General features: G+C 53.7%; 1 protein-coding gene across 4 annotated transcripts in view; it reads left to right on the plus strand.

The window, feature by feature from the left end:
• Window positions 1-2,175: 2,175 nt before the first annotated feature.
• MSI1 (musashi RNA binding protein 1) overlaps window positions 2,176-23,449 on the plus strand; it is a 30,814-nt gene continuing 9,540 nt past the window's right edge. For 2 of the 4 annotated variants that reach the window (XM_033001445.2, XM_042805517.1), the window contains exons 1-9: window positions 2,176-2,234; window positions 2,517-2,557; window positions 2,689-2,770; window positions 2,884-2,968; window positions 7,681-7,722; window positions 9,426-9,518; window positions 20,119-20,167; window positions 22,162-22,244; window positions 22,854-22,971. In XM_033001445.2, coding sequence (XP_032857336.2) covers window positions 2,176-2,234; window positions 2,517-2,557; window positions 2,689-2,770; window positions 2,884-2,968; window positions 7,681-7,722; window positions 9,426-9,518; window positions 20,119-20,167; window positions 22,162-22,244; window positions 22,854-22,971 — 652 coding nt within the window. Of the gene's footprint in view, window positions 2,235-2,516; window positions 2,558-2,688; window positions 2,771-2,883; window positions 2,969-6,386; window positions 7,555-7,680; window positions 7,723-9,425; window positions 9,519-20,118; window positions 20,168-22,161; window positions 22,245-22,853; window positions 22,972-23,449 lie in introns of those variants that run through there. The other 2 variants (XM_042805515.1, XM_042805514.1) reach the window with 2 other exon arrangements.

Consider the following 23,449-nt stretch of genomic DNA (forward strand, 5'->3'; position numbering starts at 1 on the left):
CCAAGAGATGTTGTCCTTTAGTGTGTCCACCGCTGAGCTCTTGTTTCTTTTTTTTTTCTTGTGTTTAGTTAGCATTAGTACTGTGCCTAAGTTGGGCAATTATAGAGTATAAAACCGGTGCCAGGTGACTTGAAAACATTTGTTCCCTCTTTGGAGTACTTGCCATCCAAATTCGAGAGAGCAGGTGCCAGGAGGCAGTGCAGCAGCAGTGACTTTGGGCAGCGTGGCAGACGGTGGCAGTGGCTTTCTGACAGCCCAGCGATTGTCCAGGTTTCTCAGGACCTACAAGGGGAGATGACTAGGATGCTGCTTCAGCACCACTGCTTCCATGGCCATGCAGCCCTTCCCCGTCACTGCCAGCTGCATTACCACATCTGCATGTCATCATTTGCATTTTCCTTCTGCACCAGCCCAGATGCCTCTCAGGGCACCTCCACCCAAAGTGGTGATTTCAGCCCCGTGGAATGATGAGTGGGTTATTCTGGAGAAGCAGCTCAGCCTGGACCAGTGGCTGTGGGAGCTGGGGCTGCTCTGCAGCCACAGCTGGGATGCTGCGTGGCTCAGTTCCTAGGGGTGGCTACCAAGTCTCTGGTGTTGAGTGTGTTGCTGTGCCCAGGTACAGGGCCAGGAGACAGGATAATGTCACTGACTCAGCTCAGGAAATGGAGTGGGTGAATGGTGGTTTGGCAGAGCTAACGGGCAGAGGATGAATTTAACTCAGAGTTGAAGCCACAGGCCTTGGGATGAGCCCATGTAATGAGAGATACTATTGCAAAGTATTATTAAAACAAAGGTGTCCTGGTTCCTCTCCAGGAAGGAGACAAGGTGTATTGGCACGTGGAAAAGCAGTTATGAGAGAAGGGGAAAAAAAGGTCAAATGAGGATGGCACTGACCTGAGATCTGCCAATACCTCACTCTAGGCAGCAAGAGGGTACAGGGCAGACTTGTGCAGAAGTGGAGCCAGAGATGTGTATGGGGAGTGTTTGGCAGCACAGTGGCACGTGCCTGGGACCCTGTGCCACCCTCTTGCAATGAGAGGGGCTCAGCAACTGTCACCTGAGGCTTTGTGCGCTGCTCTGTTCCGATATACCACAGATGCAAAAAAGTGCCTGCCCTCAGAGTGATGCATGGCACAGTCAGGAGAGGTTACAACTCTCTTCTAACTCTAGCTTTACAGGTACTTCATTTGTTCCTCGCAGAGCTCCTTCAGCTACCCGGGCCGGGTTGCCAAGGAGCAGAGGCAGAGAGTGCACAGACCTGCTCCAGAAGCCCTCAGTATGGGGATGAACTTGTGTGGCAGCGCAGAGAGGCTGGAGCCTGGCACGGGTCTGTCAAGCTGAATGAGCAAGAAACTGCGCGGTGAGTGGGGGGGGGCCAGCCTGGCCGCCCTCCCCGGCGATCCGCGGGCAGAGGCGGGAGCGGGCTGGGCTGCGCGTCCCTGCTGCTGCCGCGGGGGCTCCGCCGCCGGCCGGGGCGGCCTCTGACCCCCGCAGGGTCCCCGCGGAGCTGCGAGGGGGCACGGAGGTGCCAGGGCTCCGGGAAAGCGCCTCGGATGCAGGCGCTGGGGCTCCCCGTGGCCCGGCTGGGGTACCGGGGCGAGGAGGGCAGCCCCGGTCCCGCCCTGGAAGCGCCCTCGGCGGGGGCCGGTCCCGGACCCTCCCCGCGCCGGCTTTAACCCGCCCGATGCCGGTGCCCGCTCGGCGGCGGTGAGATACCGGGGTGGGGGTGGGGGCCGGAGGTCTCCAGGGTCTGCCGCGGAGAGCCCGAGCGCACCGGGTCAGGCCCGGCTCCGCCGCGGCGGGGCTGAACCCGCCGCCCTTTGTCCGCCGCCCCGGGGCAGGTGCGGCCGTGGACAAAGCGGCCGCGGAGCTCCCGAGCTGCTCCCGCCGCCGTGCCCGGAACCGAGCGCGCTCCCCCAGCGCGGTGCGGGCGCGGCTGCCGGCACTCGGCCCCGGCGCCGCCGGCGGGTTTTATGCGCAGGGCGGCCGGCGGGCCGGCGGGGGTGGGAGGAGCCGGGCAGGTTGTGCCCGCCGGGCCCTCCTCCCTCGCTCCCTCCCCGCCCGGCGGAGAGGGGTCGGGGGAGGGGGCAGCATGGCCTGTCCGTCCGGCCCCTTTTCCAGCGCTCATCTGCCCCGGGAGTGCGGTGCCGCTCCTCGCAGGGAGAAGAGGTCCGAATGGAGACAGACGGCAGCCAGCCCGGCCTCGCCTCCCCGGACTCCCCGCACGACCCCTGGTACCGCTACGGCGGCCGCCGCCCGCCGACCCCCCCCCCTCCCTCCCGACCCCCCCCCCTCCCCCCACCCCCCCGCCCCAGGCCGCAGCCGCCCCCTCCCCCCGGCCCCGGCCGCCCGGCCCGGGCAGGCGCGGCGGCGGCGGTGCCGCTGCCAACATGGCCGATCCGCGCCCTCCCCTCCCCGCCCGGCCCCGCCGCCACCGCCGCCGCCGCCGCCACCCCCGCGGGGCGCCGCGGCCCCCCGGCGCGGCTCCGCTCACGGCTCTCTCTTTCCTCCCGCAGCAAAATGTTCATCGGGGGACTGAGCTGGCAGACCACGCAAGGTGAGCGCCGCGGCGGCCCCGCACCTGCCGCCGGGGCCGGGGGTGGTGGGGCCGGGGCCGGGGCCGAGCCCGGCGGGGGCGGCGGGGCCGGGCCGGGCAGGGACACCCACGGTGGGCGCTGTTGCTTGCAGAGGGCTTGCGGGAGTACTTCAGCCAGTTCGGCGAGGTGAAGGAGTGCCTGGTGATGCGAGACCCGCTGACAAAGAGATCCAGGTGAGAGGCCGGGCCCGCGCCTCCCTTCGCCCCCGCCGCGGCCCGGCCGCCACTTTAACCAACTTTCTCTCTTCTCTCCGCATCCCCTCTCCTGCCTGGGCTGCGGGGCTCAGGGGCTTCGGGTTCGTCACGTTCATGGACCAGGCTGGCGTCGACAAGGTCCTGGCCCAATCCAGACATGAACTGGACTCCAAGACGGTGAGATGACTTCTCTCATCTCAGGGGTGCATTTGCCGGCGGAGTGGCTGTGCTCGGAGCAGCCGTTGATTGCAGTGTTTGATTTCCAGTTAGAGGTTGTAAACTATCGATTCCTGATACGGATCGATCGGCCCCTTCTCCGCCCCTCTCACCAACGGGCAGCCTAGCTGCTGCCCGTGCACCGGGCTCGCCGTCGACCCAGGGCAGATGTCCTGGCGTGGATTTGCAGATCCTGGTGATGGTTTTCCTCCCACCCATCGGTTGTAAGGCCCCTCCGAGGAGTGACCGTGGCCCTCTCGGAGCTGGGACACCTGAGCGCATTTGGGGTGAGGATTCACACCGGGAAACGGATGCGGCTGTGTTTGGGGAGAGGGGAGCCGCCCCTTCCCCCTGGGTGCTGCTGAGCACCGCTCCCTCCCCAGGGGTGCTGTTCCCCAGCACCCAGGCCCCACTTCCCCCAGCCATGGTGGCCTGCACCCTCCCCTCAGCAGAGAGCCTTCGTGCCACACGCCCCACAGGCTCTCCTGTGGTTTCCCCAGGCGAAGTTTTTGTAACGGTCATGGAGGTTCAAGACTTTATTGTCTCTGAGCGTGGCCAGCGCCCGCCCATGTGGGCTACCACCGGCCTGTTGGAGCGGCTGTGGCTCCGGCCCTCTCTTTGCAAGTGGGGGCCGATGAGGCTGATCGGTGGCTCCCTGGGTCGGTGTCGTATCATGCCCGGTCCTGCCTTGCAAATCCATGGCGCTCAGGAGATGTGCAGGCTGTTTCGGGGGGGGGGGTGGGGTGGGGGGTGGTGGGGGTGAGGTATCTGAGTGGGAGGTCCTTTCTCTTTAGTTTTAGTGACTTGCCTTCCCCTGAATTCCTTTTCCTTATTGCTGCCCTGGGGTGAAGGTGAGGGTAGGGATGGGGGTGCGGCGGGGGCTGTGCGGCAGTGGCATGGTGAGGGGAGATGTTCTGGCTCTGGGCACAGGCTGCTGAGGAGTTCAAACGTGCAACTTTATTTCTTTCAGCGCGTGGCTTGAGCGTCCTAGCCTTTATCTTGGCAGAAGGGAGAGGGCGGGAGAGTGAGACCCCCTTTCTTAGGGTTTACGGTGTGAGTTGCAGTGAGATTTATGTCTGTTCCTGTTTAACTGCCTGGATCGCTCCCTTTGATGTGCACAGGTCCTTCCTCCCCACGGGAGCTCCCGGTTAAACCTACCCCAGCCTTCCTGGACGAGGCTGAGTCCCCAGGACTCACAGCCCTCCTCCTTTCAGGAGTGATGTAAAGTGAGTTTTGCTCTGGGGGAGGGTTACGATAAAGTCTTTTGAGGCAGGCCCAGGGCTTTCTTTTTTTTTCTGCTGTTTGGCCTGTGTAAACACAGTGTCCGCTCAGCTAGTCCCATCATGAGTCTGTGGGCTGGTGTAGACCCCTCTTGGAAAGGCAAGTGGTGGATATATCTGTTGTAGCACTAATCCTGAAGGCGTTTTGGGGCTTGGAGCGAGCTGAAACCCACGGTCTCCATTCTTTTCCCCAACGCGCCGCTGCCGCCTGTGCAAAGCCTCTCCACAGCCCACTGTGCGGCCCAGGAGGGTGGGCAGGGCACGCAGGGGTGGCCGGGCGGGTGCTGTGGGAGAACAGAAGGGCCTCGTGGCGCCGGGCGCGTGGGGACCGGCCATCCATTGAAATTCCCGGCTGCATCTGCTCCACTCATCCCACCGGTGCAGCAGAGAGAATGGGGGCAGTTTCACCAGGGCCCTTCCTTTGTTAGGAACTTTGATCCTCTCTCCCCCTTCCTTTTTATTTTTTATTTAGCGCGGTTTACAGCTGGGTCAGATGTTTTGGGGTGTTTTGCCTGGTGAGAGATTGGTCTTGTGGTACTGCATGGAGCCTCTGTACGCTTTTTCCCTGCTGAGCTGAAAGGCTCTACTGTGAGTCATGGGTTAAATGACACAAACTCATCTGAATCCTAATTTAGGGTTTTATGAAACTTTGCAGGAAAAGGCCCGGTGTCCTGACAGGACAGCCTTCTCTCGAGGCTTGGTGTCTCCTGGCAAGCAGCACTTGATAGACAGTGTCTGCCCAACTTGTTGCTTCATTGTTTTCCGATCCTTCCTACCCTAATGAGGGCTGTTGGCCCGATTCTCCGGGGCAACCTTGTGCTTTTCAGACTCCTCTTTGTTTACAAGCTAGATAGCAGCAACCTATAGGGTTATTTATGAAAATGCTTGATATGAAAATTGGCTTTGCAGTCTCAAGGTAAAAGATTTGTGTGAGTTTGTAAAGCTGCAGCTGGCCGCTGCCTTGAGCTTCTTCTTTATGCGCTTTGGGAAGAGCAGGCTTGGCGGTGCAGGGTCGCCCTCTCGTTTCTTTGTTGCCATTACCGACTTTTTGCTGGGTTTGTCTTTTGTGGCGGAGGGAGTGATATGCTGCTCTGGTGCAGCGCAGAGCAAGGGAGTGAAGGTAGCTGTGGCGGTGCGATGAATGAACAAACCCAGTCCTGCGGTCTCCGGGTCCCTGCCTGCCCTCCCTCTGCTTTAGGGCACCGATCCCAGCTGGGTTAACGTGGGAGTTACATGACCTGAGCTGTTAAATGGTGCCATAGGTGGCCTGAAGAGCGTTACTGAGGAGTCTGGCTGGCCCACTGTACACCTGCGATGTCAGTGGGATTCCTCATCCTCATCCAAACCTTGTGGGGTGAAGTAGAAGCAGTCTGTGATCAAGTGACTTCCACTCACTGCAGCCTGATCTGGGGGTTTTGGTTTTTTGGATACAATCTGAGCTGTTCTGAATGCTCTTACTCTTAGCAGATTTCTATCTAGGTTTGAAAAAGGATCCGTTACGTCAGTGGGTGACACTGAAACACAACTCCTTCAGGGCTATTTGTTTTAACACCAGAAATGAGGGAATAAGGTACCAGTGCTTTTGCTTTAATTAGAAAGACTCCAGCCACCGAGGAGCAGTCCGGTTCAAGTAACTTGAGTCTGGCACTGCACTCGCTCCTCTCCGCGTGTTCCCAGGGCTGCCCCTGCAGTTGGTCGCCCTGGCCTCCCTCTACCTGCAACAATAGCTGGTTGTGCAGAAGAATTTGTGAAATGACTGCCTGCTCCCTCCAGCCAGGAGGACACGTTATCTCTGCCCAGTTGATCACACTCAGGGTAATGAGAAAATGAGGCTGAGCTTAGCATTGCTGAGTATGAAAGCATCTTCTTGGCAGGAGCTGAATGACACTGGCTGAGAACTAAAAGACAGTAGATTATTGTTTTTGCTTATTATCTGCCATCAACCTCCTGGTCTCCTGCCGTCCCCTGTCCTCAGAATTCGCTGTGGGTGTCTGCACTAGCCAGTAAGCGGTGGGGGGTGTCTGTGGGGAGGGGAGGGACGGTTCAGATGCCCCATGGAGGCACCGGAGGGTATGCAGGGTATGCTAATCTGCCAGCGCTTGGAGCCTGGGGAGGGAGGTTTATTTTTGAGTTTATTTGTGCTCTTCACTTTTGCCTCTGTTTACTTACGTGCTGAGTTTATTTATGTTGTAGGCTGTGAGTCAGGATGGAGGTGGGGAAGGCAGGGAGAGAAGCTGGTGGAAGGGCTCAGGAGGCCGAGCTCTGGGGCTGTGTGACAAGTGAAAGGATGCGGAGTGGGAGGGTGGCCAGGCTGGAAAGCTGAACAAAGCAGTGAGAGGAGCTGGAGAGACACGTCTTCCTTTTGGGCTGTTTGAGCTGCTGGGCTGATGGGACGATGCTCCGAGCTGCCCTCCCAGCTGCAACCCGTCCAAATGCGGGGATGAGCCAGACCTGCCTTTAACACTCTTTGTAAGCTGATTTGTAGGTCTGGATCAGCCCCGATGTGATGTAACTTTACAGGAGTTGCTGTAAAAATAGGCTATAAAGAGAGAGGAGGTGGCTGAGGAGGAGAGGAGGCTTCATGGGCGTTTGGCTTGCAGCTGCGTTAGTGTTGTCCCTGCTTTTGTAGTGGTGTGAGGCCAATGCCGGCACGCGCTCAGCCGCGCTGAGCCCAGCAGAACGTGCGGCACCTGGATGGCGGCGTGGGGACTGGCAGCTCCAGCCGGCGGCAGGTTTATAGAGAAGCTGAACAGGCACAATGGAGGGCTCAGCCTGAGGAGGGGAGGCATCGCGGCATTGTGTGCAGCGCAGCCAGGGGAGAAGGGCAGCACACTGCCCTGCGGCCACAGCCCCCGCAGCCCGTGGGGCTTGGGACTCCTTGGTTTAATTTGTGCCGTCCTGTCAGCTCTTTTATTTCTTCAACCTGTGTTTCATGGGATGAAATGTTTGGCTTTTTGTGTGCTGCCTCTTTTCTGTCCTGTTACTACCCAGGTGAGCTCTGTCTTTGTACATAGAGTGGAAGGGGAGAGAAAAAAGGCAAAAGAAACCACTTTTAATGTGAGGCCGGTGATGCAGGGCACCCAGGGCAGGCCAAGGGGGAGGGTGCAGTCGAGCCTGTTAATCCCAGCATGTGACGGGCTCTCGGGTGCGTCTGGCCAGCGCTCAGCTGGAGATGGACCACTGCATGCTGGGACTTGTAGTCTCCCTGGATTACACCTTACCGCGAGGGAAAGATGTCTGCAGCCAGCTTCATTTTATCCACCTAAGGTAGATTCTTTGGGCTTTTAGCAAGGTGCCACGTGGGCAGACACAGCCACGCACTTGGAGGAAACCCTGCATCTGTAAATAGGCAGCAAAACCGTGTTCACCTGTTCTTCCTCCCATCTCTTTCAGATTGACCCAAAGGTAGCGTTCCCCCGCCGAGCACAGCCCAAGGTAAGTACTGCAGGCAGCCCTCGCCACCACCAAAGGGTGAAATTCATGGTGGTGAATCTTGTCCCTCTGTGCAAGGTTGCCAGTGCATGCAATGGAGTTGTTCCCCAGGGTTTGCTCAGGACTGAGAGGAAGCTGCCAGCGTGATGCGCTGTGTTGCGGTGCGCTGCTGTCGAGCTTGCAGTGCAGCGCTGGGTGTTCGCGTGGCACAGGAGGAACCAGGAGGCCCTTCGGGTGTACTTCAGGATGCACTACTTAGAGTTGTTGAAGTAAATGCTGCCCAGGGTGAACTTAGTCCTTCTGAGGTTGCAGCCAGTGTCTGGAAGTTTCTGCCCCTAGGAGGTACAGAACAGCTATGTGATACAGGTGGAAAGAGGGTCGTGTCTATGCACATCTGTGTGTATGAATGGGTGTATGGCAGGGAGGGGGAGAAGGATTTCATTTTGTGAAATGTCTTTGCTTCAGCACTAGAAAAGGCAGAAGGAGTTGGATGTTGGACCTTATCTACAAGAGGCTCTGGCATCAGAATGTGCAGTTGTAGGAACTTTTTTCCAGGCGTGCAGATAGAAACTTTTAACTTGAGGAGCCAGCAGCAGGCTGGAGACTGCTTTCAGACTTTGGGTCTCCCTTTAACTTTGCTCTTGGATGATGGGAGTTCTAAAGTAGAGAGTCTTGACTCCAAGTGCTGTCACGAGAGAAAGAGCTGGGGAGGAGTGGTGTTGAGAAACAGAGAGGGAAGAGGAGACTGGTGCTGGGAGGGAAGCAAGGGGGATCAGGCACTGAGAACAATTGGTGAGCAGGTATCCCGAGTAACTGGAGCCAGGAAGCACATGGTAGGAATTGGGTTAATTCCATTAAGCAGTTTGGTGACAGAAGGTGCTTTAGTGTTAGAACGGGCTGCTCTCCAAGCCAGGGAATTGCTGCGGATTAGCCCTATGCTCCTTGGGGTAATTAGGACCATGTGTTCCTCTGAGAGCAGGGGTGTAGCCAAGCAGCGAAGGGGAGGATGCAGCTGGAGAGCCGTTTCAAAGGATGTCGGTGTGCCTCAGCCTGGCAGCAGTGGCCTCTCTCAGGGTAGTTACTTTTCTTGCTTGTCCCAGCCGCATGAGTGACAAGTGACACAGGGATATTCTCTTTGCCTTCTTGCAAAGGCAAAGGACGTTTAACTGGGAGTTGACTGGGCTCCATTTAAGTGACTGGGGAATGGGTGAGGAATGAGGCTTATTCCATGCAAGACTGGATGCTTTGCAATTTGTGAGTTAGGAGGGCGAAGCCTGGGGAGCCTGCCTGTGCTGGCAGGCCTCTCGCCTGTCCTTCCGCTTGGGGAAGCAGAGCCGGCATCTCTGGGGGAGCCTGGAGGAGGCTGGCTGTGCAAAGCCACAGGGTTGCTGGAAGAGCTGGGGAGAGGACAGTCGTGCCCCACGCCTTCGGGGGAACAGCAGCAGGTTAGTGAGGGGAGGGAGGAGGTGGTGGCTGGGCACTGGCAAGCACAAGGGGGTGGCGTGAGGGCAAGAGTGTGAATTGGGGTCTGGTATGGGACAGATCTGCCAGCTGTGTTTGGCCGGAGGGACTGGAGAAGGTGGAAGCTCAGCTGCAGCAAAGGGGCAGGCGCTTCCTGGCAGCAGAGGGGAGTTAGTGGCTGTTTGAGTCTCGTTCTCTGCTCACTCTGGGTTTATTCGGTGAATTCCTGTCCTTCCCTTTTCCAGATGGTGACCCGAACGAAGAAGATATTTGTGGGTGGTCTGTCTGTGAACACTACTGTGGAGGATGTGAAACAATATTTCGAGCAGTTTGGGAAGGTAAGTCTCTTGAGTGGTGCTGGATCAAAGCTGTTGCTTGTGGGGCAAAAAAGAGTTTTCTGAACTCCTGTGGAGGCGGGATTAGGAGCTTGTGAGTCCTCTGCACAGGGTTAAGTAGATTGAAGGTTGGTTACAGATGCTGGATGGCTGTAATGTCTTTGTAGGTGTTACAGCAAGTGACTCCTGCCCTGTGATGATATGAAACAGTTTGTGCTTGTTCCTGGAGTCAGTAGGACCTGGGCTAAGGGAAATGGTTTTCCAGTTTTTCTCTATCCAGAGGCCTCCTGTGGCCCTCAGATTTGCAGTTTGTTCAAATGCTGGAGGAGGGATCGTAGAAACCCCTGACAGAGTGGCTGCAGCATCAAACCTGTGATTTTGGCATGTTTCTAACTTGAAGCCGTGTGATTGATATTTCAGTAATCTTTTATTAAAAATAAGCCTTTTTGTCCTGAAATTTCTCCTGCTGATGAGTCTTGGGCAAGTGGTAATGTTAGTTTTGAATGTTTGAAGAAAATTTGGCACTACAGCTGTCTCTTATGTTGGTCTGGCTCTTGTGTGCCAGCTGGTGGCTCAGGGAGGGGTGGGCTTCTGTGGATGGAAGTCACTTGTGCCATGGTCTGTGAAAGCCAGGTGTGCAAACTATGAGTTGGGACCAAATTGGAGGATAGAAGGGGGCACAGTCTTGGCCTTTCAGCTGCGTCAGGAGGTTGTGAACATCCACAGAAGCAATCTCAGTAGTATTAGACTGAAGAATCCCAAGATTTTTAATGGGATTAGGAACTGAAGGGGATCATCATACCCAAATGCTGAATGCAGTCACCTCTGGGGCAGGGTGTTGCGGCTGTTTCACTGTTGTTTGGCGATGTTGTGCATGGGTTTGCTGTTTGGGGCAGGAAGTGTTGGATTCTGTAGCTGTTGGGACCTTCCTGCCCAGCTCTGGGGGCAGGACACAGTTTGCTGGGCAGTAATCTGACCAGGATGTAGCTGGTAGCATCATGGATGTGGAAGAAAGTACCATGGGAACTGCAGAGCATGAGGGATGAAGGCTTTGGTATTAATTTTCTTCAGAAAGATCCTGCAAAAGGGTGATGCTACGTTAAGGCATGTTAATTGGTGAAAGAAAGGGCAGTTTTGTAACCAGTTTTGCCATATTGTTGGAACTTCTGGGCAGAAAGTTTGGAACAAGTGTTTGCTCAGTACCTTTGTTCAGCTTCTGAAGTCAAATCTGGATGTCCTGGGATGCTATCACGACTGCAAAGTGGGGCTCCTTTGTATTTCTGCTCAATTCAAAGAGAAAGTGGCAATAGCAAAAGTGGTCAGATATCCCCATGATGGCTAGCCATTAGCACTGTGTGGTTTTATTTTCAGTTAGAAATAAGCATCCTCTCTCGTGTCCCCAATAACTTTTGCAAAGTGTCACCACTAAAAGAGCTGTTGTCTGTGTAAGCTGAAGGTTGTTAGTTGGACTTGCACGTGCTTCTGTGCTGCTGGTGGATGTGTTTGATAGGAAAACAAAATGTCTTGGGCATAATCCTCTTTTAACCTTTACTGTACCTCTGTTAATATGAAGAGGCAGCATGTCATGTAGCACTTGGTTTACAAGCAGTTACAGTTATTATAGTTTGAGAAGTACTTTCTAGTTCTTTTTGGGGTGTTACTCTGTTGAGTTCCTCTTGTTTAATGGTCATATGCCGAAAGGTGACCTGACGTCAGGAGACTGGCAAGAACTGGTTGTGTCAGATTGTTTTCTTGGGACTGAGCAGAAGGGAGAGTTCTGCACAGCTCAGTGCGATTCATTTCCAAAGAACCAGCATCCCGGACAACATCCGGCACTCGAAGTCTACATGAGGCCGATGCAGCTGGCTTCTTGGCTCTGGAGAGTTTCCGTGGGAAGAGGTCAGGGCTGGTCAGATTGACTCTGGTTTTGGGGCAGTTTTCTGACTCATCTGGCCATTACAGCTGAGGAGAGGCTCCTCAGAGCTCTCGTGTATGGCATCTCTCCTGGCCTGTAACCATCTTACAGGCTAAGCCTCAGATAGTTCACCAAAGGCCAGGAGAACTGTTTCCGGAGAATTTCTCTCCAGTTGGTAGATCCATGTGGCTGATGCACAGGGTCAGTGGGAAAGGGTGTTCCAGAGGAGAGCCTCCATGGCCATCAGCCGTGGGGTTCTGAGCTCTGAATGTGCAGCTCTGTGGTTTGTAGGGCTAAGAAAAGCCTGTTGCCTTCAATTTGAGATGTGACTCACGGAGAACATGATTTTGGTACACAGGCTCTTTTGGTGTTTGTTTATGATACTCCAGGGCCTCCTAGCTTTCAGAGGTCTCCTAGGATCCCTTCTTTAGAGGTACTCTTGGCACCTGACTCTGGTCTTCATCTCCTTGATTTATGGTGTCTGTAAGTGAGAGGAGGTAAAGCTTCAAGTTGTGCTATCCTCATCTTGGAAAGCCTGTCTAAAAAAATATTTTCTAAGTCATTTAGGCGAGTACTAATTCTGGATTGGATTGGGACTGTCTGAAAAGGAATTGTTAAGGATGCCCCTTTTTAAAGTATTTCCTTGGGGGACTTACCCTCTGAGGAAGTGGCTTTGTGTCTGTTCCCTCTCTGAAGCAGCCCCCCAGTTTTCTAGGATCTAACAGGAGAAAAATCACTCCTTCCTCCTGCCAGCCCAGGGAGGCATGGGAGCGCTTAGGATCTAGAGAGGAGAGAATGGGGAGCACCAAGTCATCCTGTCTTGGTTCCTCAATTTCAAGGTACCAGGTTCCCAGGGGTGATTTTTAGTCAATCTTTGAGAATCCAGTGACGATCTCAGCTGCAGGGAGAGATCATCCTCTGCTGCTGAGGACAAGGGAGTACAGACTGCTGAATGGGTTTCGCATGAAGGTTATCCTCTAGGTAACCCTTAGGCCACAAGCCTAAGTGTGTGTTAGATTTGCCACCACTTAAGGCTTTTAAATTAGGATAGATGCTTTTTGAAAAATACATTTTAGTCCAGACAGAAGGCATGCACATGCTGTAGGAATTATGAGAGGAAGTGCTATGGCCTCCAGTACAGACGAGGTCAAATTAGATTATTATAATGTTCTCTCCAGTCCAGATCCATGAACTGTAGTTCGCAAGTCTATCAAGGTAGCATCAGTGCATCTCGGGTCAGATGCAACACACCTCTGTGTCCATTAGCAGGAAAAAAATGGAAGTTTGGTTGGGCTGGAGATTAAATGTTTTCTCATTTCGTAAAACAAAATTCCCAAGTCTGATTTTTCCATTTTGGCACTTCTGCTTACTCTCCTATTCTCTTTGTTTTGTTTTCTTTCCTTTCTTTCCTTGCTGTGTCCAAAACCTTCTCTCAGCTTTGTAAAATGGAAGTGACAAAAGAAAAATGAAAATGTGTGAGGAGGAAATCCATGAGTATTACTTAGGGATAAAGGAAGAAAGGGAGAGGATGGCACCCCAGTTCTTCATACCAAAATACTTGGTTTTAACAGGCACAAAAGGTGAAGCTTCAGAGAGGATCCCAAATACAGTGTGAGTTTCTCTGCTTCAAAGAAGGATCACTTATTTTTTTTTCTTCCAAAACTGTGAATGAAAAATATGGGCTGCTTTTTTCCTGAGGAAGAAAATACAAAGGGGTTTTTTTAGTACAATGAGAGAGCCTGAGAAGTGTTCTCAAGCTGGCTATGGTTTGTCAGGTGCAGCTGCTAGGGCTTTGAACATAGCGGGATCTCTAGGAAACACTTCTGGCTCCAAAACACAAATCTCTTCGAGGTGGAAGCTAAGGCCATGGACATGCTTTCTTAAAGGAGATTATTTTTTCAACTGTAGGACAAAAGTCCTGGAAAGAATTGCATTTGCAGTATGTGTAGCCAAGTATCTTGGCTTAAGTTGGATGGTGTTGGAGATCTTTAGACTGCACAAGGCAATATTTCAACAACCTCTCTAGATTCAGGCTGCCACCCTCACTGAAACCTGAAACAGAAAGAGAGGAGGAAGCTATCTTGCACCTACCACCTCAGGCATAGCTAGTCCTCTGTCTAGCTCAACACGTATGAGGATGCCTCAGAGGAGCTCGAGTCCCAGTTTTCTCCTTTTCTATTTCAACCTGTGGGAACATTTTGTTCTGTATTATTTTTTGGGGGGGAAGAGGAGTTGTCCATCAGAGTAATTTCTTTGGACCATTGGGTCTCTGATCTTGTAAGCAAGGTTATTTGTTTCAAATTGTAACTGAAAAAACTCAGATCATCTTTCTTTTTCAAGGGTTGGTCTGCTGAGGTTTTGCGGTAAAGTCAAATAAATTGCAAGATAGGAGGCTCAGAACAAATAAGGTATTTTTGCCATGGAGCTTATCTAAGCTGCGAAATCTTTGCCCCCGGATGTTATTGCAAAAATTTGCATGGGCTCCAAAATGATTGGACAAATTCATGGAAGGTCTTTTAAATACACAGACACCCCTCTGAGTTCAGGAAATCCCTAAATCACAAATGGCTTGGAAGATTAAGGAATATTCTGGGGTCTATCTTAATATCATTGCCTTTATGTTCTTCCAAAGGTGTCTGTTGTTGGTTGATATCCTGGAGGGTGCTGGGCAAGGTGGACCTCTGCTCTAATCTTTTGTTTGTCATTAGGAGAGAAGTTGATCCTTTCAGAAACTAAAAATGCAGAGGTACTGGAAGAAATGGGGGACTGAACCCCATTCAGGTGTTTGAACTCGGGGATTTCTTCTGTGCTTTTGCATTTCATGAAGCAGAAGTGCAAGAAATATATTCACAATGACGTCTTTGCATGACTCACTAATCAGTTGTGGCTCCAAGGGTGCTTGAAAAGTGCTTAAAAAGTCTGCATCTCTCCCTGGGCCTGTAGGTGATCTGCGTATGTGGATGAGTCGGTCACGAAAGCTCAGCCTCTGTGTGAGGCAGATCGTGCCCAGAGAGAGATCTGCTCTCTAAAAATATCCTGGAAGCAAGGAAAAAAGATCTGCTGAGGTCTGAGGATGATTCTCACCTTTAGGCTGCCTTCTAATACTCAGTCCAAATTCTGGACCATTTGCCCAAGACAGGTTCTGAGATCCCACTTGGGCAATGACTCTAGTACTGTCCCAACCAAGAGAAAACCACCATATTTGAAGCACTAGATTTGATGAGGGCTTGCGTGTCTGTCACAAATGCATATTCATGTACACCTGCCAGAAAAATGGTGTGGTTGACTTGGGTATATGAAATGAGTTTTCCCTGCTGACTAATTGGAGAACCTTTAGATACTGATGGGGAGTTTCTTTAAAGGAAGACTTGTTTCTGTGCTTACAGCAGGCATGATTTCCCTCACTTTGGATTGGAAGAATGTTAATTAACTAATCCTTAATCTGCCGCTCTCTGGAAATTTCGGGGATCAAAGCTACTTGTCAACCTGCTGTGGATTTCCAAACTGGATTTTGGATTTTCTTCCACAGATCAGAAGGCAATTTATGCAAATTCTCACGCGTAACATGGTTGCAATGAACAGATGGGGAGGGGAGGAGAAGGGGAATCTGATCACCTCTCTTGCGGCAGTAGGCAGTTTGGCTTGTGGTAACAATGCCTCTGGAACAAAGGGTTCTCTGTGCTCCGCATCTGGTAGGCAGATAGCCAAAAATGCTGTAGCAGTAATGGTCATTCAGGTCTTCAGTGGTTCATTTGATATTTGCCAGGTGCCCGCGGCACAGTGCAAGAGCGGGCAGGAACACCTGGACAGGCTGTCCTGCTCACCTGTGGCATGGAACGGGCTCTGTCCCTTGGTCAAGTCTTTCCCGGAATTTTGAGAACAGCTCTGCGGAGCAGGGTAAGAAGGGTGGTCCTGGCACCGTGCGGGCGCAGCACGCCTGCTCACTGGAGCCAGGCTCTGGGTTGGTGCGTCCTCCTCCCCAGAATTGGTCTGACCTGTTTGAGCAGCAGGGAGAACCTCGCGGGGTTGCTGATGGCCTCTCCTGACAGGATGGCCAAGTGGTTTTTAGATTGTTTGGTTTATATTTCCCATGTTGAAGCTGTCTTGGCAGCTATTATTCTTCTGCCCAATTTTTCTACAACTATGTTGCCATAGTTCCTTCTAGGACCAGCCGAGCCATCCTTAGTTGCTGTTTAGGTGGAATATTCCTGTTTCTGCAAAACCTTTGCTTGAATATTTACAGCTGTCTTCAAGATCTGTTCATGAGGAAGTGCATCCAACATTTTTCATCAAACTTGTGTTGGAAATTTTTATTTTTTTTTTTTTAAATCCGCATGAGGCTGTCATTGGCTTTTTTTGCAGATACCTATGACTTCAAGGAAGACTGAAAGATATTAGAGTGGGACTAAGCCACTGAAAAAAACCCCAGACCTTTTGGCCAAGGCCAGGTGGATTGCAATGTGTTCCATTTTGGTAGGAAATGCCTCATATCTGTGCACCTGAATAGTTCGGCTAGGCTGAGGGCTGCTCTGGTGGAGATTCTCTCTCTGAAACCTGCAACTGTCACTTTCTCTCCCTGTCACCACTACACTGCCCTCATCAAAACCAGATGCTGGTTCAAGAAGGGCCTCTCATCTCCTCTTGGGAAGGTACTGCTTGCTGCTCTCCTGCAGGAGGTCTCAGCAGCACCAACTCCATGGAGGATTAGAAGAGCTTCTTCCTCAGGCACAGACCTTTTTTCACTTTCTGAATATGTTACCTCCACTGAGTCAAAGCCTTTATCTTTCTTCCACTCCCACTTGGTTTTTCCAAAGTTGGAGAACATCACTGGAGACAGAATTGAGAGGAGGTGATGTTAGACATTTTGGGATTAAGGCTCAGGGTTGTGGTACCTACTCCCAAACTGCCAAGTACCTGCCAAAGAAGTAGTCTCTTGTGGTAGGTTTCCTTGGGAAGGATGCACTTAGAAAGCAAGAGTCACTGCCCTTGGGACCACGTCTTTTTTCACCCTTGTGGCTAAACATGGGGAGAGGCATCATTCCTCAAAATTAACAAACCTGGAACCTCAAATGTTGGGTAACTGCAGCTTGGACCAGCAAGTTGAAAAGTTCTCTGGGAGAGAGCCTTAACCACTAAGCTAAACAGTTTTCTAGTAAAGTGATCTACTTCTTTGACTGTGTTTAAAGAATTGAAACAAATATTTATTTAAGGGGGGGGAGAGAATGGGAAGAAAGACAATTCACCCAGCAAAAAAGCCTTTGTTAAAGTACAGTTACGATCATAGATTATTTCCACACCCTATTAAAAACGAACTTCAGGGTTTCTGAAACTCTTAAGTGCTATTTTCCACACACTTCTACATTCGGTTCATGGGTAGTTGACCTGTTTCGCCTCTGCCATCGGGGGCTGGGTGGCGAGGGCACCTCCATCCCCATCCTGCTGGAGGGCCCGGCCCCCCTCCCCGCACCCCAATATCCCAGTTTCTCAACACCAGCACCCCTGTCTCCGTGTCCCCATGCTCCCTCACACCCCTCCTCCGCCCAGGCCCGCCGCCTCCCTCAAGGGGGTGAGGCAAGATGGCGGCACCGCCGGTGCAGGCGGGGTCTGGCGGCGAGACCCTTCCCGCTGCGGGGCGAAGCGCGGGTGCGCGCTGGCGGCGCGGCTGCGTGAGGGCGCCGCCGCTGGCGGGGCGGGCGCAGCGGGGCGGCTTTGTGCGCGGCGGTAATCCGGGCGGCAGCTGCTATTGGCGGCCGCGTTGCCGTGGCGACGGCCCCGCCGGCGGCCGCCTTTGTTGGGGCCCGGCGCGGCCCAGCCGGGAAGGCCCCGGCGCGGCGGGGGGGTGGGGGTGGGTGGGTGTCGGTTCGCCGCCACAATAGCTGCTCTCTGGGGGCTGCCGCTCATGCCTAGTAGTGGCTGCGGAGTCGGTGTAGGCCCGGCTGGAGCCAGCCATGGTACCTCCATCCCCTCAGCACTTCCTTCAAGGCTCTGCGTGGGTAGTGCTGCGCCTCAGGGAGCCCGGCGAGCTGAGGCAGCTGGTCCCCATCCCCTCGCCTAGCTGCAAGAGCTAGGGGGGACCTGGGGCACAGCCAGCGTGAGGCGAGGCCCCCTGGGCAGGATGCTGGAAATGGCTGCTCCCTGTAGACACAGGTGAGGCCTTTCTCCTGGGTCCCCAGTGTGCTCTGGGCTGCAGCCTGTTCCATGGGCCTTTGTAGACTCTGGCACTATCTCTGCACCCTCCTGGTTGCAGGGCCCTGCTTTACCTCACAGCACTGGCTGTGTGCTGTCTGAGACCTCCCAAATCATCTCACCTGTTGCCTTGGAAGGAGACAAGAAGATGCTCATGTATAGATTTTGTTGGCAATAAAACCCACCAGTTGTAGTCCTACACAATGTTGAGGCCCCTGGAGTTGAGTGCGGTGAGACTATTTCACATATTATGTGTATATACATTTAGATACCTAAGATTTAGTTAATGGCAGGAAACAGCTCTCAAAAAGGGTACGTGTGTTGTTGTAAGTATGTTTTTGCAAAGTGAGTACATTTTGGGGTGCTGGGCAGACACCTGATCTCAAAGCACCAGCAGAAACTTAGAAAAAAAGCTCAGATGGGGAAGGTTGCAGCTCTGCTCTTGGCATAGGGAGTGCAGTTTGGGATGAAGTGGTTGCACATCTCCCGGCTCTGAGTGCTCAAGCACCGCAGGAGTGCCCAGCCGCTGCTGGGAGGTGGTTTTGTGCGTGGCTGGGTGCTGGGCTCTGCCACTTGCAGCTGCTCCCGCTTTCCAGGCTCCACAAAGAGGTTGCTGGGTCTGCTCAGACAGAGTAAGTCAGCAGCTGGGCTGTGCTTGTCCCTGCTGGGTTTTCCTTTCTTGTGCCCATCTCTCATGGTGATGGGTTTGTGGGTTCTAGCTACTGGAGTTGAAGTCTAAGGGAGCAGCACTGCTGCAGAGTGCTGTTGACACAGCTTTCTTTCTCCCTGAGCACAGCTATGTGCCCAGCCTTTTTGCGAACTGGATGGAGGAATGGATCTAGCTTTAAAAATGAACAAAAACATACAGTAAACCCCCTTGAAATATTCTGAAGCCATGTCAGGTTTCCCTCCAGCACGTCACAGTTGGGCTGGCACTGTGAAGGGAAATGGTGTAGGGGCGGGAGTGAGCGGCGATGGGGAATGGCAGCATGATGAGCTGCCGTCAGCCCCCAGCTCCCTGGCTGTGTATTGGGAAGCTGCTGAGTTGCTTCGGGTCTGAGTGAAGTCGTACGTGCCCTGTGGCTCCGGCTGGATGCCCGGCACGTTTCTCAGGTGTTTGTTGACTTGGCTGAGAGAGGCTGAGCCGTGACAGGGGAAGTGCAAGATGAGCAGGAGCCAGGTTGTCTGTTGTCAGCTGGCTCTTTGCAGGGTGGATGTGTTGGACAAGCCCAAGGGCATCAGAGATGATCTCTGTCTGCTTATAATGGCACTGAAAATGTTAGCAAGGGCTCTTTCCATCCTCATGGCACTGAGGTGGATCTGGGTGTCCCATGCTGTCCTGGGGGACTGGGGCTAGGAGCACTTTCCTTTCCCTGACTGGGGCTGTGGGCTTTCCATGAGAGAAGCCACTGGCTGCCTGCGTCAGGGTACAGGCAGCACTCAGCCCTCATCAGTGGGATGTTCCAGAGAAGGCAGCGATGCAGATGCTTCCCAGGGATAAGGCAAGAGAGTGATCCTTCTGCAGAGTTGGGGGTGCATGGGGCTCGCTGCTCGGGTAGCGGCTGTCTCGTGTGGAGGAAGAGGAGGAGGAGGGTCAGGGCAGCTGCTGGCCAGAGACTGCTGCTGCCTCCCCTGAGCACTTGCACATCCAGTTTCATAATCGGATTAAGGCAGTGGTATTAGAGAGGAGGGATGGGTCAGTGGGACAGGTTTACACTGGAGCTTACACGGAGGGGATTGAAGTGTATTTTTTAACCCTGCTCGGCCTGACCTGCAGAGCGGTGCAGATGTGTTTCTGAAAGCAACAGCCAGCGGGAAGATGGGGGGAAAAGTGGCACCAGGCGGTGATGTGCTCGCTGGGGAGGAGAGCAGCCCCTGGCCGGCTGGGGGATGGGATCCGGCTGCCCCTCCCCCCGGGAAGGCAGCCCTGCTCAGGCCTTGCAGTAAATTTGCTCTAATTACAGCCTCCAGCAGTGGGAAACCTCACTTAGAGGAAAGGCTCCTCTGGGGTGGGGGCGGGGGCGCTTCCCAGCTTTCCCAGGCAGGCTCTGTTGTCTGAGGCCTCTGCTTCCCCTGTCGCTGGGAGGCCCCTTATTCCTCTCCCCTCTCTAGCTTTGCTTCTCTCCCCTCCTTTAATTCTCCTCTCCTTTGAGGCCGGGATTTGGGAACAATGCCTTCCCTGCTCCTTGCCCCTCGGCTGGAGCTGCCGGCAAACAATCAGGGTCGCTTGCTGCCAGGGGCCGGGCTGAGGGGGCTCGGCTCAGCAGCACCTGCCCCGGGCTGGTAGGGGGACCATTCTGGTTGCGGCTTGGGGAGGTGCCTGGTGTGGTAGCTGTTGTGTGTTTGTGTGTGTGTCTGTGCACACCCTGTTTCCCTTCTTGGGGATAGGAGGTCTCATCTTGATCCCCTCAGGTTTGGGGTGGCCCGGGAAGCTCAGTGCAAATGTGTCAGAGGATGCTCGTGGCAGGAGCAATAATCTGATCGGAGCCCTTCTCTTTGCAGGTGGACGATGCGATGCTGATGTTTGACAAGACAACCAACCGACACCGAGGTGAGAGTGGTCTTCTGGCTCTAGGAAGGGGAACTGTGGAGGGTTTGCCTCCTGCCTTGCCTAGGGAGGGGTTAGTATCCCAGCAGCAGGGGATGCGGGCCGCAGCTGCTCTTTATCTTGCCTCCAGTCGTCCAGTCCTTTTGCATCTGCATCCTTTACCAGCGTCCGTTGCAGCACAGAGGGCTTTTGTCCAGTGTGTTTCCTGTGCTATAAACCCGCCGAGTTGCAGATATGTGAGAGGAGATGGCCCCCTCCCCTGCCCGCTTACCTCCATGGCTCCAGCCCGCAGTGTGTGTCTTACCTTGTCCTGAGTAATCTGAGCTCTGGGAAAGCTGACACGAGAGCCTGAAGAGTGCCTGCTTCTCGCCCCTTCCTCGGCCCAGAGCCCGCTTGTGCTCCCAGGTCACCTTTTCTTACCCGAGTCTTGCTGATGGAGTCTGGTTACAGGACGGGAACAAGGCTGTAATATTTGTAATATCTGGACCTAGCCCACCCATGGGCATCCCTGCCTCCTGCTTTCCTGGTGAGTCTTCAGGCCGACTACCTGGTGGCGTGGCAGGGCTGGACACTAGCAGTGCACCAGCTCGGAGGTTTAATGGCAACAACTTAACCTGCAAACTTAGCTTCGGCGTCTTCCAAATGAGGGCCAGTAACAGCCCCGTGCTGGGCCACTCTTATGGCTGTCTCTTTGAAGTACTTCCAAGCACCTCTGCCCCCGGATCAGCAAGGGAACACTCCCTTCTGCTCTCGCTACACTGTGTGCCCTTCAGGTTTTTGCTTTTTTCTAAAGCCATTAAATCTACTCTGATTGCCTGGCCTCGGACGATGTTCCAGCTTCATCTTAAAAGGGAAGAAGTGTTAACCCCTGTTCCTCCGTGGGTGCCTCCCAGTTTAGTCCAATTAAAGAGTTGCCAGGCGTTTTGGGAGGAGCAGGGAGAGCTGACAGCCGCTGTGTCGGCAGCGGGGTGCTCTGCCCAGGGTGCAGCAGAGCTGGTGGGGATCTGATGCGGTTCAGGACTGGTTTTGGCATCAGGGTTTTGTTCTTGAACTCCCAATCCCCACTGCTTGTGGGTGTTAAGGTGAATGATGTGTAACTACCTGGGCCCAGATAGATGGAGGAGTTTGTGGAGAGACTTTTCTAGCAGTATGGAGAAGGAGTGGAGTTCTGGGCAGCGGATCCCCCTCTGTTTTTATAAGTTACTTTAAAGCACCATGGAATTGGCGTATTCTGAAAAGTGGAGAGCTCTGCTTAATCCCAGCTTGCTTGTAAGGCAAGCTTAAAGACATCCTCCCACCTGCCTCAGTTTTCCGGAAGCAGCTACAGTCAGCTGAGAGGAGTTTCGTCTGCCCACCCGAGCTGGTTTTTGCCAAAACCGTCAGCGAAGGGGAGGTGTGAGCGTGGGCCAGGGGCCAGGAACACGCTGTCCTGTCTTATCCCAGATACTAACCTTACTTTGGTGAAACTTTGCAAATCGCTTTGATTGTGTCTATCTGTTTTGCTCCGTACAACTGCATTGCTGATATTTGCCTGCTTATACAAGGCTTTATGACTGGTGGCTGAAGAGGAAACATGCAGGGTGTTACTGCTGGTGGGGTGCATTTAGCCAGGATGGTGATGTCCTGGCAAGCAGCTGTTCATTTCTCTACTGACTCTTTGTGTGAGCATCTGCTGGGATCCTCCCCAGTATTATCAGCCATGTGGTTTGCCTTGCAAACAGCAAAGTTGAAGAAAAAAATACTTGGTTTTGAGTGCAGGTGGGTTCAGAGAAGGTAGGAAGCGCAGAAAGAGGAGGAAAGGTGAATCTGTAAGGGGATGATCCTGTTCTCCATGTGCATAAAAGCAGGATTTGGTGGAGAGGGAAGATAAATGACAGACGTTTTAAAAAGGGCTGATTGTACCATCCTTCTCTTCTCCTGCCAATAAAAGGATGTGGGTAGCGGGTGCAAACTGTGCAGAGCTCTGACCTGATCAAGGAGTTTTGCCTTTTCTTCAGGTTTTGGGTTTGTCACATTTGAAAGTGAAGACATTGTGGAAAAAGTGTGTGAAATCCACTTCCACGAGATCAACAACAAAATGGTGAGTGTCTGGGGCAGAACCCGGGGGGAGAAGGGACAGAGGTATGGGATAGAGTGGGGCAGTGGCACAGGGGCAGGATGTGTGAGGCACTTGGGTCCTGACGCACTTTCTCTGCAGTGGGAATTGGATCGAGTCTTTTCACCGAAATCATAGTAGCCAGTTTGGGAGAGGAATTTGCAGTGTGGAGGTGAACCAGCACAATACAGAGTTTTCAAGAAGAGCTAACTGTAACTAGGAATTGTGCAATACTTGGAGATTTTGAAGTTACATGAAACCTCTCAGTGGCCTGGGAGGGGGCAGGCTTTACCTTTATTCAGAAATGAGGAAAATGAGGCTTTGAGGCCCCGGTGCAGGGCCAGGCAGAGTGTCAAGGGCAGCACCAGGAGGAAAAAGCAGTGTTTGAGCTCCCCATTGCCTGTGGTGGCTGCAGAGCCAGAGGAAAGGCTGGCAGCCTGCAGGCCAGAGGCAGGGATGCTGAGCCAGGGCAGCGGAGGGGGCTGCCGGCGGTGGCCAGGGCTGGGCAGTGCCTGGCCTGCAGCCCAGCCGCTGCTCGGTGGCAGCACCCTGCGCCCGTGGCGGCCGAGCCTGACTCTTTCTTTCTTGTGGCAGGTGGAGTGTAAAAAAGCTCAGCCGAAGGAGGTGATGTCCCCAACGGGCTCAGCACGAGGGCGGTCCCGAGTCATGCCTTACGGGATGGATGCCTTCATGCTCGGGATCGGCATGCTGGGTAAGCCCAAGGACAGATCTCCTCCCCAGCTCCCGGTCGTGCCAGGCAGCAGCTTAGAGGTTTTATTCCGAGAGCTGGCAGGGCGGCCAAGGGCAGCTCTCCCTGGTGCAAGACCCGGGACGCTGAGAGGGGCGCCGGGACCTGTTTGCGATCACAATTTGCCCTCTGGTGGCACCTCGAAAAACTGCAAACTTGTCACTGCTGCCCTGTGACAGCCGGAGCTGGCCGGGCGCAGCCATGTGCTGGGCAGCTCTGGCCCCCCTGCAACTCCATTAACGGTCCCACAGTGCCTTAGCATATAGACTGTAATTCTTTAACGCCTCTTGTGGAATAGGATGTAACTACATAGCTGAACCCAGTGTGGAGTAATCTGTGCCCAGGCATCTTCCTCCCACGCTTGTACAGGCTTTCTGATGAATTAGTTGGTTAAAGAGCCCCTGAGCTTCCACTTGTAATCGTGGTCCATATAAATGTCCTC

The sequence above is a fragment of the Tyto alba genome, unplaced genomic scaffold (genome assembly GCF_018691265.1).
Source record: "Tyto alba isolate M040663 unplaced genomic scaffold, T.alba_DEE_v4.0 Super-Scaffold_44, whole genome shotgun sequence".
NCBI classification, from domain to species: Eukaryota; Metazoa; Chordata; class Aves; order Strigiformes; family Tytonidae; genus Tyto; species Tyto alba.